Source organism: Nycticebus coucang, chromosome 6, assembly GCF_027406575.1.
Source record: "Nycticebus coucang isolate mNycCou1 chromosome 6, mNycCou1.pri, whole genome shotgun sequence".
Lineage (NCBI taxonomy): Eukaryota > Metazoa > Chordata > Mammalia > Primates > Lorisidae > Nycticebus > Nycticebus coucang.
This window is the reverse complement of record NC_069785.1, coordinates 59,272,106-59,286,451: the sequence shown is the minus strand read 5'-3', so window position 1 is coordinate 59,286,451 and position 14,346 is coordinate 59,272,106. Positions and strand designations below refer to the sequence as shown.

At 36.8% G+C, this 14,346-nt stretch overlaps 1 protein-coding gene across 5 annotated transcripts in view; it reads right to left on the bottom strand.

The window, feature by feature from the left end:
• TCF12 (transcription factor 12) overlaps positions 1 to 14,346 on the bottom strand; it is a 410,397-nt gene that overhangs the window by 245,971 nt on the left and 150,080 nt on the right. For all 5 annotated transcript variants that reach the window (XM_053593152.1, XM_053593153.1, XM_053593155.1 and 2 more), the window contains one exon: positions 1,599 to 1,672. In XM_053593152.1, the coding sequence (XP_053449127.1) occupies positions 1,599 to 1,672 (74 nt within the window). The remainder of the gene's footprint in view (positions 1 to 1,598; positions 1,673 to 14,346) is intronic.

Genomic DNA, 14,346 nt, shown 5'->3' with positions numbered 1-14,346 from the left:
AAAATAGCATTTCACATTCAACCTACAGATCAAGTAGCAGAAAGAAAAGCAAGATATACTTTAGATTCTGGCTCCGAGGGCAAATTTAATTTCAGGATTATGAATTACTTAAGTGCTTGGATATTTTATTATTATGTTCCTTTCTCCAAAATCCTATTTAGTATTCAAGTAGAAAAATTTTCAAAGCTTCAAAAAGAAATAAATATAAGGCACAAAGGCACCATTTAATATATTCTAAGAAATAACATGTTGTTATATAATAACACAATCCTCTGAAAGACAATAATACAATATCATTAAATTGTATTGTGAGTTTCCCACCACATAGAACTACTCACTCTAAAATCTAAACAGGAAACCTACTCCTTATATTCACATTATGATTAGAGAATTAGAAACTTTTAAAAGTGAAGGAAATTAGGACATTAGTTAAACTATCTTCAAGATAAAATAATGTGTCCAAGATTAAACAGCTAGTTCATAGTGGAGTGGACGGTAAAATTCAAGTCTTGAGATACCCAGCACAGGGTCTTTACATGACATTGCTGAGAAGCTACTGAATCCCAAAAGTGAGACACAAAAAACAAATGTTTAACAGTCTCTTTATATATCCCTTTGGATTCTACATGACTATCCCAGTTCTTCCCTAAGTATTTAAAATAAATTAAACACAGCCTAAACAGACAAATGTAACAGCAAAACCCCATATTTTAAAAAGTACTTTAACTCAGCATTTTTCAATGCACAACAATGCAATCTATTCTGACACTGAATTCCAATCACATATTCAGTTTTCCTTCCACTTCTTAAGTCAATTTGCTTCTAAAGTTAAGTACTCATAAATTTTACACTTGGTCTATTTTCCCTTGGTTAATTCTGGGAGAAATAAGAAGTAATTCATTATTCATTTAAAGAATAGCCTTCTGGAAAAGTATCTCTGAACCTCACCAGTTTACCAAGGAGTGTGAGAACATAGTATTTAATTTCATTGCAATGATTTGATCTAATTTTTCATCTCTCATTCTCAATTTTATATAGTTTTTGTGTTTTAGTTTTTGCTGGAAAAAGCTCTAACCTTGTGACCTTTCAGCGCGTTGGTCCTATTTTCTAGTAATTGTCAACCAAGCGATGTTATCTGTTATGTCTGTTTTGATATGCTTACAAGAGACAGGGCAACTGAGTTCCTGATGTAAAGGGCTGATAATTGCTGGAGCAAGGATGGGGGAGGGGAGGCTGGAAGCTGATGTTGTGAAAGCTACTGCCCTCTCAGTGCAAATAAACAAACACAAACAGAATGGCCAGATAAGTGCAGGAGCTCCCAATGAGGCACTTCAAGTCCTTTCTTTAGTAAAGAATAATGCAGCCAGTCCAGGTGCAGAAATAACACCAAGTATATTTCCGTAAGTGTAGAAAATACAATAAATCCCCAAAGTAGGACAGTTTATAAAGAGAATTAAATCAACTATAAAGGTATTAGGTATTATATTATTTTCTAAGAAAATAAGTTAATCTTTATTTCTCTTTAAAAATAGAGTTCATGAAAGAAATTATTTAATCTGCCAAATTATCTTTAATGAAGGCTTGCTAAGCAAACTTACTCTAGATGAATCATAGGAGGGGCTTGGTTGACCACTCGTTCCCCAAGATGTCGTTCCTCCTCGTTCATCCATACCTAAGAATAGAAGAAAGTGAAAGGTATAAGTCCAAAAAGATACTTTAAAAAAAAATTTTGGGGGGGGGGCGGTTATGGTACAGCAAGGAGTACAATTCAGGAAATGATATTTTTGTTTTCATGCAATACCAGTCCTTGCCTCAGAAAGCTGAAGAAATTAAATTACTTTAAAGTGTCTTCATCACTCCTCCACTAATCCCCATATAATACCACACACACACACGTTATATTATAGAATTTTAGAACCAAAATATTTCTTTGAAGACTTAAACAGGGCATAATCTAGGTCTCTCCATATCTGCCCCTATTGCATTGCTACCTCTATGAGTAGATTATCATCCAAACTTTCTTTGGTTTACTACTGCCTAAATGAAAATATGAAGAATTCAGCTCTTATCAATAAGCCCTAGAAAACAAAGCAAGTCAAACTACCAATCAATTTAATACAATCAGCTTCTATCTGAGCAGTGATTAAATATTAACTGGAGATACCAAACTAAACTGAACCATATCAAATCAACATTAGTAATATCAAAACTAGCCAAAATGACATTAACAACCTCACCCTAGTAATTTTTTTTTTTTTTTTTTTTTTTTGTGATTTTTGGCCGGGGCTGGGTTTGAACCCGCCACCTCCGGCATATGGGACTGGCGCCCTACTCCTTGAGCCACAGGCGCCACCCAACACCCTAGTAATTTTGTGATTAACACTTCAATTTCTTCTTAAACTATACACAATCTGATTCTAAATAAACAGCTCCAGTTTTAGAAAAAGTTGCAAAGGAATATCAAAGCGAGAAAGGATCAATAATCACTACTAACAAAAAAATTTACTGTGATTCTTAATGTACCTTCTGATGCTTGGGCTCCATGATTTTGACCTCCAAATTATTCTCCAGAAAAAGCTGAAAGAGTTGGAGAGCTCTCAATCCAGCCATTTTTACTTTTTCTGCTTTGGAAACAGCAAACTTATTCATGCTTGACTCCTAAGAGGTCATACTTTCCCAAAGCCCTCTGAGCTTCTTTCTATGACTTATGATAGTTGACTTCTTTGTTTCATTCTTGCATGAAAACAGACCAAATGTTACAATGACAACTTTCTGCTAAGTTCAGAACTGCCTGTTTCAAAATACTCCTGGAAATCCTCTGTGATTTAGGTGAGAATGTGGTGTTCAAAATTAAATGCCACAAATTTTCTAATAACTTGCCATGATTCCCCAAGGCTCTTTTATAAGAGTAGAATTGCCAATTAAAGCAATAGGTGACAAAAACATGAAAGGGAGGGGGTCAGTTTCCACAGTTGGATTACTAATTACAAATTCAGTTACAGGGACCTTAATTTATTCTTTCTGTGAATCTTTACTTCCTGTATCAAGTGATTAATGTAGATTTTAAAACTTTTTAAAAAAGCATTAACAGGAAAGTTGGGTACCTAGAAGAGACGACATTCCAAGCACAAGCTTTGAAAACAGAGACTATGTATAAAAATACATAGTGTTTCGCTTATTCTTGGAGAATTCTTATTAAAGTTCCAAATTTAAGAAAGTTGGGAAGTATTATATAAAAAACACTTTGTTAGCATCACTCTAATATCATCAGTTTTTCTAAGCATTTTTACTTGTAATCAACACCACACCAGCAAATAAGGTTCCTATGAGACCATATTCAAGACAAAGACCACGACTAGTATTAACCTACAAAATCCATTAATATATAAAAATGTATGAAACTGCAACTAATTTTATGAAAAGTTGTATACAAAAAACAAAAAAACCCTCATACTTTCAATGAACACATCAGGGAAACATATTTCGGTAAATCCCGTCCTAATGAAAAAATATATATCAAGTTTATTCTTTTTATGACTGAATTTTCTTAAATCAAATGATTAATAAATCTGGGCCTTATGTATATTTTAAACACATTTGTAACAGAAAATATACAAAAGATAGGTGTCAGCTACTGATAACATCTCAGGCAAAATTTAAAAGAGATACGTGAAATTCTGTGAAACCACATTTTTTTTTGCAATTTTTATCAAGTAACTCCTAATTCCTTCCATAAAATGAAGGAAAAGCAAAGTTTAATTAAATAAAATGGCAATTAATGAGGTGACTGAGCCACCAGCTAAAGAGCACTACATACCCCTGACATTGGATGTGACAGGGGGTACGATGTTCACAACGTTCACAATTCTGTAACATTCAATGTTATAGAATGACAAGGATCTGACTAGGTTTTAAACTCAGAGCTCTGTAGTTTTATTGTTAACATAACCAGACTCTGAGTAAAAGGTTGTGGCTGGCACTGACAAAGGCAAGAGTCATCTTTTAGCATCAATGACTCCTTTCTGCTGAAGACAATAGTTGTACAAACACAGAAATATGACAGGAATAATAAACCTTCCAAAGCTTCAACTATGAGACCAAGGTAAGAAGAAAAAAAAATTACCCACAGAAGAAAAATTTCTTTATACACAAATTGATCAAAATTTAAAAAACTATACATTGGCAAGAAAATATACCATAGTTGCAAGATAGTGACAATGGAAAAAAACACTTCTGTTATGTCTGAACTATCATTCCCATAAATTTTTCTTTCATTCCCATTTCTAGTACAATGTATGCCAATTCAACAGTTTTAGACAAGTTAGTTCCTTGATTCAGACTAAAGGTAGATGTAATCTAACATTTAGTGATAATTAAACGGTAGAAACAATTTGAGTCTTGTTTGACATTCTAATAAATTAACCTATTCTATTTCTATTCAACAGGATTAAAAGGGTTATCAATTTAGGCTCGGCACCTGTAGCACAGTGGTTACGGGGCCAGCCACATACACCAAGGCTATCGGGGGTTCGAACCCAAGCCCAGGCCAACTAAAAAACGACGACAACTGCAACAACAAAAAAAATAGCTGGGTGTGTGGAGGGTGCCTATAGTCCCAGCTACTTGGGAGGTTGGGACAAGAGAATGGCTTGAGTCCAGGAGTTTGAGGTTGCTGTGAGCTGTGACGCCCCAGCACTCCAGCAAGGGCAACACAGTGAGACTCTGTCTCAAAAAAAGAAAAAAAAAGGGATAATTAATTTAACATAAAGACTCTTCCCTTTTAATCTTTTGTATCTAGAATCTCTTAGTACCTGCTTCTCTGGAAACAAGTATGTAAAATCCAAAATATACTGCTTTGATTCCTTGATTCCATGTGCCTATTTTTAAAATCTTACATGCTATTTTTAACATTTTCCATTCAAGAACATTAAATTTTAGAACTTATAGCTAAGAACAATGGTTTGTGAATTTAATAAAAGCAGTCTGCCTCTTTCTTTTGTAAAAACATTTAGTAGGAAAAGTAACTAAGAACAAATCATAAATTACTATATACACAGGCAGTTCTCTAAGAGGTCAGATATTCAAAGTGTCAGACAAGACTCTTGGAGGAATAGGTCAACTTCTTAGCCAAGTCTAGCATCTGGTATTACTCCCTTTTCTACGAAGAACACACGTATTATTCTACCTGCTATGCTCCATCTGCCACCACCACTAGTTTTTGATTTAGAGTACTTTGTTTTTGGAGTCAATCAAAAACCTATCTCCCAGCTTCTATCCCCCTCTTCCCCTTCATCAAGCTAGCACAGAGTCCTATAGGCTTTTCCAGTTTTTTTTTTTTTTTTTTTTTTGCAGCTTTTTTTTTTTGGCCGTGGCTGGGTTTGAACCCACCACCTCCGGCATATGGGGCCAGCACCCTACCCCTTTGAGCCACAGGCGCTGCCCGCTTTTCCAGGTTTTTTTTTTTTTTTTAATTTTTATTTTTTGTAGAGACAGAGTCTCACTGTACCGCCCGAGGGTAGAGTGCTGTGGCATCACACGGCTCACAGCAACCTCTAACTCTTGGGCTTACGCGATTCTCTCGCCTCAACCTCCCGAGCAGCTGGGACTACAGGCGCCCGCCACAACGCCCGGCTATTTTTTTTTTGTTGTTGCAGTTTGGCCGGGGCTGGGCTCGAACCCATCACCCTTGGCATATGGGGCCGGCGCCCTACCCACTAACCACAGGCGCCACCCGCCTTTCCAGGTTTTAATATACTAGCAAAACCTGGAAACAAGTTTTGGGGGTCGAATGACTTTTCTATGCTCTAAATACCTGCCCTCCTCAATGTGGGCTCCTGAAACAAAGAGCATTAACACAACAGAATATGAGTATGTAAGGCGCCACTCAAAGTTTGGGCGAGGCTCAGACAAAACCTGCCTGGAGGTAAAAAGGGAGAACCAGGAGCAAAGCTGCTCCTTTTCTTCTACTTGCCACTATCAGACCCATCACCAAAGAACCTGCCACTCTTAACTAAGGCAGAGTAAAAGAACAAAGACCGGGACTGGGAAAATACTTCAGGTAGTAGTGGAGAATCTTGAGAGCTAGCAAAAATGAAAAAAACCAGAGATACAAAGAATAGAGAGGGTAGAGGAGTGGTTAGGATATCCCTACAGCAAAGGGTGTAAGGAAAGTCACTATGGCCATAGTGCTTAAGTAACACACACAAGAGAGTTTAACCCTGTGGGAAAGGAGCAATGTAAAGTCAGGAGGAAGAGCACAAAAATTTACACACAAACACATACCCCTCCTTCTTTCCCCCATCTCACTCTCTCTGCCTTTAGTAGCATTAAAATCAAGTTTTTTATCCTAGCAAGTAAAATGTACTCCATTAAAAAGATAATATGCTTTGCAGGAGGGCCATCTGCTGTAAGAGAATTCAAAAACCAATTAGATGAAAGAAACCTGACTGGAGACACCTCTATTAGATAACCAACGCTGTGAATGTGTCTATCTGCAATAGTTTCTTCATTCAATTTTACTTGTGGAGTAATTCCATAGACACAAAGGCTGCAATCAGTTGTAAATTAGTATATATCTAAAAACCCACCAATATTTGTTATTGTATTTTTCAGATTTTAGATACCCATAAAATACGTCCACCAATGTGTCTTTCCAGAAATTCACTGTGAAATAAGACCATTTAGAATATAGTAACAAGCTCTTTACTGTGCTACACATTAACGAGAAACAAAAGAGGAAAACTCAAAAAACGTAAAATTATATGGAAATACAAGTTAAGATATACTGCCTTATATGAAGTATATAATATTGGTCACAAGTTTGTTTTTTACTTCAAAAGAATTAAGGATTCTGTACAATGAATTGTTGAATAAATAGCCATAAAAAATATAACATAAGAAAGTAAGTGCACTAAAAAGATTAGAAGGAATCATCTTTTTAAATCATCTCTTAAAATTAAATTAGGAGTTATTTGGCATTGATGAAAACAAAGATTTACAAGTAGGGACGTTGCAATAAAGTCTTCTGTGCCAAAGTACAATAGAATAATGAACACATGGCTAATTTTGAAGATAATTTTCAAACAGAGATTTTGCTGTATTATTGTTACTAACCACATCACTCTGATATAAATGTCCTGTAAAGGTATAAACTACACAGGAAAATCCAGTGATTTTATCAAAGAAGTAAGAGTGTAGGGCCAAAAGAAAATGTGGAGTCTATCTCTTTAAGAACTATGGCTTGGCTCCCGTAGCTCAGTGATTAGGTTGCCGGGCACATACACTGGGGCTGGCAGGTTCGTACCAGTCCCAAGCCTGCTAAAACAGTAATGACAACTACGACAAAAAAATAGCTGGGCGTTGTGGCAGGCACCTGTAGTCCCACCTACTCGGGAGGCTGAGGCAAGAGAATCACTTAAGCCCAAGAGTTTGAAGTTGCCGTGAGCTCTGACACCACAGCACTCCACCAAGGGCAACATAATGAGACTCTGTCTCAAAAAAAAAAAAAAGAAGGGGAAGGGAGGGGAAAAAGAAAGAAACTGCCTGACAGAAATTGAAACTAATAAGTACCCAGAGTGAAACTTGGGAACCATCCACTGGGAACTGTCTAGTGATTTGGTATCTTAAGGATTTGTTTTGTCTAAAGGGACATTCCACCCTAAAAAAAAATCTCTTGAGCTATCTCTAACTCTCCCTTAAAGTAGCTGTCAATTTTCAGAGAACAAGAAAGGGCCTCCTGTACATGAGAAACAAGGAGAACACCCCTTCCCAGTCTAAATACTGAAGCCCGCACCTAAACACAAATGCTAGTGTCTTCTTCCATAGAGGCACTAAAAGCATAGTCAAGTCTTTTTAAAGGGTAAGGGAGTGCGGGGGGATCAACTCTGGATGTTTCATCTAAAATTTTCCCTTCTCAGTCTCTCAATGATACAATCCCATTAGATTTATCTTACAAAGTTTACATTTCCAATACCTGACTATGGCAACATATTTCTAACATAATCGAATCATCTCTGACCTGGATTACTACAGAAATCTCCTAAATGGTCTCGTTTCTTTTTCCCTCTCTTACAATCTGTCTTCTCTACACAGGAACTAGAGTGTTTGGGAAGTGGGGAGGGGTCTTAGCCTACTGCCCAGGCTAGAGTGCCCTGGCATCAGCCTCGCTCACAACAACCTCAACCTCCTGGGCTCAGGTGATCCTCCTCCTCAGCATTCTGATCAAGTACCTGGGGATACAGGTGCATGGCACAATGAGAGCATTAGTGTTTGTGTATTTAATATATGGCCTAAGACAACTATTCTTCCAACATGCAGCAGAGAACCTATACAATGTTCTACAGGTTCTGCCTCACACTCTATGATCCCATCTCCTACTATTCTTTCTCTTAGGAATAGCTACTACAGATCCTGGAAGTAGGGGAGAGAGAGAAAAATCTCTCCCTTTCTCCCTCCCCCACTACCCTTGACCTTCTTTCTCTCTAAAGCAGTGGTTCTCAACCTTCCTAATCCCATGATCCTTAATACAATACCTCATGTTGTGGTGACTCCCAACCTAAAATTATTTTCGTTGCTACTTCATAACTGTAATTTTGCTACTGTTATGAATTGTATCGTGAATATCTGATATGCAGGATGTATTTTCATTGTTACAAACAGGTCGCCATCCACAGGTTGAGAACTGCTGTTCTAAAGGCTCTGGTAAATGTAGGCTGCTTTTGAATAGAAGTAGAAATAGAAAACTTGGAAGAGGAGACCAGAATGGCTGAATTTCTTTTTCTGAAAGCTTCGTTCTTTGTTCTGCAGGGAAGGGGCCATAATCTGCAGCAACAAAAACTCCAACAGAAAACTCACTGTCCACCCTTGCGCCTGTGATCCCAGCACTGCGAGGGTGGTGGATTGCTTGAGCTCAGGAGTTAGAGACCACCTTGAGCAAGAGCGAGATAACATCTCTAAAAATATCCAAGTGTTATGATAGGCACCTATACTCCCAGCTACTTGAGAGGCTAAGGTAAGAGGATCTCTTAAGCTAAAGAATTTGAGGTTGCTGTAAGTTATGATGACACCATAGCACTCTACCCAGTGTGACAGAGTAAGATTCTGTCTCAAAAGAGAAAGAAAAAAAAAGAAAGAAAGAAAAGAAAACTGTCTTTATGGCCTGAAGGGAAATAAAGAGAACAGGGCCAGGACAATCACGCTCTGCAGAAAGTGAGAACAGAATCCCCAAAAGGAGGGAGAGAGAAAAAAGAGGAGCCCCAAATTTTTGGTCCATCTTTGTTCAATTCTTTGGCTGAGCCCTGGAGCACACATTCACAGGAAAGCCCAAAGCAGTTTGCAGCTGAGGCTAAAAGAATCAAATTGAGATGTGAGTAGCTACTAACCTCAGGAAAGAGAATTTTCACTGACTTTAACCAAAAGTAATGGCTCATTAAAACAAATCAAAATTCTTTAGAAGAACTTGCAATGAAAATTTCCACAAATATCCAAAATTTCTTAACAGTATTATGTGATCCAATTGTAAGGGAAGAGATAATCAACAGAAGCCAATCTCAAGATAACCCAAATGTTGGAATTTTCAGACAAGGTCATTAAAGTAGATACTGTAACTATACTCAATGAAGTAAAGAATATCTGCTAATTGTGAATAAAAAGACTGAAAATCTCAAGAGAAAAACATTTATAAAATTAAAATACCTGAAATTTAAAAAAATTCTTTTTCTGAATGGTCTTAAGAGAGAATGGAGATGACAGGGGAAAGATTTAAGTGAATTTGATGACAGATTTCTATCATTGGATGATAGAAATCATCCAATGATAAAAAGAGGGAAAAAAAATTAATGAACAGGACCTCAGAAACCTAAGGGAGAGACAAAGCCTAACGAAGGTATAATGAGAGAATATAGGGAATAGAGTACAAAGAAATAAAAGCTAAAAAGTACAGATGTGGTGAAAAACATAAATTTACCAGTTAAAGGCGTTACTCAAGCAACCCTAAACAGGGTAAATAGGAAGAAAACTATACCTAAGCACACCATAGTCAAGCTTCTGACAACCAAAAACCCAAGAGAAAACTTTGAAAACAGCTAGAAAGACACAATTACACAGAGAGGAAAAATGATTCATGTAACTACAGACTTGTCTTCAGAAACTATGGACGCCAGCAAATGTAAAAAATATATTTAAAGTGCTTGGGGGTGGTGAAGGAAGTAAACTTAATTATTAACCAGAATTCTATGGTAGACAAAAATATCCTTCAAGAATAAAGATGAAGTCATGACATTTTCAAATAATAGAAAATTAAGAATTTATTGCCAGCATAACTTCTGTATAAGAAATACTAAAAGAAGTTCTTCAGGCTGAAGAAAATTGTTAGCAGAGGGAAACCTGGATCCTTAGGAAGAGCATCAGATATAATAAAAAAAAAAAAAAAAAAAAAAGACCATTTTCCTTTTAATATTTTTAAAACACATAAAGTTGCTTAAAGCAAAAATAACTTTCTCTTATAGGAGTACAATGAATTTTGATGTAAGAGACATGACAGTTATGGCATAAAGGCAATAAGTACTGGAGACCTATACAGTAAATAGACCTGTAAGGACGAAAGACTTCTGTGTTTTACATGAGGTGGCACAATATTAACTCTAAATAGACTGTGAAAAGTTAATGAAGTATATTAACATCCCTAGAGAAACTACAGAGGGCGGGGGAGTGGAGGCAGTGCTAAAAAGGTAGCCCATAAGTTAAAATAGAGTTCTAAGAAAATTCAAATCCAAAAGAGAGGTACAAACAAACAAAATTCAGATGGAACCAACAAAAAACAAAGAAATCAGTAGACCTAAATCCAACTGTACAATAAAAGACTGCATTTGTCTAGGCAGGATGACACAGAAACAATCAAACAGATACTCCTCTTTCAATGAGATCACACCTCATTGCTCTGTAAGCTCATAAAGTTCATGCTGCTGCTCTTCCCGAACAAGACAATTATATTTGGGTCTGGTGATTAGAAATGGAAGAGGAAAACATAACAATTGTATTTACACTTTAAACAAAAAATATACAATACTGTACCAATGTGAAAACTGCATACAAAGGTTTTTTTGTTTGTTTTTATAGTACCTATTAGGATCATAAGTCAGTACCAATAAAGCAGTTTCTGCATAACTATCAAGTACATTTGAGTGAATTTTTGCTGATTACCTAACACAATTTGCTATTTAAAAACAGCTGTGTGAGCAATTACTATTCTTAACTTAATTCCACAAACATTTCTATTCATTTCCTGTAATGAGGCCTGTGTACTCCCTGCGTTCAAGTCTTAGACCATTAAGTCTTGTAATGGCAACAACACTCTGCCTCTCTCAGAAGAACTCTAAAAATTTTCTTTTCATATTTTCTCTATATTTCCTCAAATACTTATCAAACTACCACACTTTTTTTGCATATTCACAAAAGAAAATTTTATTACCTTTACTCTTTACCATTTATTCACTAATTAATCTCTTGTTATCTAGCCTTTTCCTGTATCACAACAACAAAACAGAATGCCAGGTACACAGCAGGTTATAAGCAAACATTTGTTCACAGGCTAAAACTGAACTCTTTCAGGTCACCTCAAGCAGAGGGATACCTGGACCCTTAGGAAGAGCATCAGATACAGTATAGAATATACCATATATATTAGAATATAGAATAGAGTTTATATAATCATAAATATAATGGCTGCCTTCTTGGTCTTCATGTCTTAAATCTCTACTGCAAAGAGCAGCAAATTTTTCCTTCAAGGGCCAGATGATTATGGGCCAGTCACTGTGTAATTACCTCTACTACTCTTGCACAAAATCAGCCAAAGTCACTATGTAAACAAATGGAAGTAACTGAGTCCAAATAAACCTTATTAACACTAACAAGGGATGGGCCATGGGCTATTATTTGCATACCTCTGCTATCCAGCATCTGATCCTGTTAGCCATGTCACCTCTCTGGATTTACTGAATGATATTAACTTTAGGGCTTCTTTTGCTACAACCTATCATTTCTGCCCACTGTGTTTGAAAAAACTGAATGTCCCTGCCCTTCATTCCATGTATTAATGTTACGCTCTTTCTCTTGGACTGCTTACTCGTTTAGTTTTATGACTCTCTACCTTCTGAATGGTCAATTTCCAAAAGAACATTCCCACCCTAAAACTCAGTTCAGTTCTCTGGGTCCTGAATCTCCAAATTTCTAACTTCTGACTTTCTTGTCATCACCATCATCATAAAAAGTCAAACTCTTCATATATCCTTCATCATCTCTTCTTCCTATGCCTCTGGATCACATCTGACCCTAATTGTTGATGCTTCTAATATTGCAGGCAGTACTATAATAACCCAAGTCAACCCAATTTGCAAAGTGGCATCATCTTTGATTCTCCCTTCCCTGCTTTTTTTATTTTTATTTTTTTTTTTAAGTGAATGTCTCTTACACATTTTCATTCTAGGCTTTCTTGATATACCAACTTAGACTTTTGTGCTAGAATTTCTCTTAAATCTTCCTAAAACGCTATTTCACAATACTTCACCCGCATGTGTACTGTCCTTCCCAAAAGACTCTTTCCAAACACATTCTACCCAAATTTAAAAGAAAGCATTTTCAGTGCCCCTTTGCCAACAGAATAAACCTCCAATTATTCAACCTGAAATGGAATATTTACTCAAATGTTCCACAAATGTTTATTATTAATTATGCTAAGTGACATCCTTCACAGGGTTAAAAACCTTCGAAAATCCAGTTACAACTGCCTCTCCCTTTCTAGTCAAAAAATACTTATTAATTTCTTACAATGACACATATTACTATCATGATGGAGGTAGTACTCTGGGTGCTGAGGACAGAGATGTGCAAGACATACAGATCCTGCCTTCAAGGAGCTAGCATTATAGAGTCTGAGGCGTATTCATCATCTCTGGTATCAGTAGAGTCTGAGGCGTATTCATCATCTCTGGTATCAGTCATGAACATTTCATTGCTCCTACTATTCCTCTTAGCACTTCCATCTTCTCTCCACTTAATTAACTCCTCATCTGAACAACTTGCCCAGACTCCCTGACCCTTAATAGGGTGTCCTATGAGTATCAGACTCATAAAAGCTATGTCACACAGAGTATAAGTTATATTGTTTCTTAAGTGTCATCTAATACACTGTCTCGAATTAAAAAGAGCAGAGACTTTTAGTTCTTAGTCTGTACCACCTTCATGCTGAATACACAGAAACAGCTCACTTAAAAAATGTATGTACAGGGCGGCACCTGTGGCTCAGTCGATAGGGCGCCGGCCCCATATACCGAGGGTGGCGGGTTCAAACCCAGCCCCGGCCAAACTGCAACCAAAAAATAGCCGGGCGTTGTGGCGGGCGCCTGTAGTCCCAGCTACTCGGGAGGCTCAGGCAAGAGAATCGCTTAAGCCCAGGAGTTGGAGGTTGCTGTGAGCTGTGTGAGGCCACGGCACTCTACCGAGGGCCATAAAGTGAGACTCTGTCTCTACAAAAAAAAAAAAAAAATGTATGTGCAAAATGACAATGCTCCTTAATCTAAGGACAGGTTTCCTAACAGCAGCTGTGTCTTTTTACTTACCTACTTATATTCATTCACCCAGCCACCCTAGTGAACAAGCATGACATTGCAAGGCAGCCTTCTTAAAGGATTCAACTGATGACCAAGGCATAGAACAAAGGTAACCACACAAAGAACCAGTTGAAACCCCTGACGATACCACAGCATGGAATGAACTAAAACACTCATGCATGCTTGTTATGGTAATATGTAAGCAAAAATTACTGCCATGTTCAGATTTCTAAGTTTTGAACTCTCATAATTAATATGTAAGCCTTATATGCCAAAGAAATGAATTCAAGGTATTTAAAAATATCTACAGCTTATGAAGATGAATAAAAGCTATTCCAGCATTCAATCTACTTTTAGAGCATTTAAAATTAGTCGAAAAAGTTGGTCATTACCTATAAAAATAAAACACATCATTCTTGAGATCACCAGATAATTTTTACTATAAAAAGAGAGGACTATTTATCAGAAGGATTTACCAGGAATTAAAAATAAATATTAAAAATCACCTGTATTATATAACAGAATCTTGACATAAAAATAAAATCTGTAGCCAAAATGATATATATTGCCTGTGGGAGCATAAATTAATACACTTTGGAACACAGGCATTTTCTTTTTTTTTTTTTGTTTTGAGACAGAGTCTCATTATATCACCCTCGGAAGAGTATCAGGATGTCACAGCTCATAGCAACCTCAAACTCTTGAGCTTAAGCAATTCTCTTGCCTCAACCTCCCAAGTAGC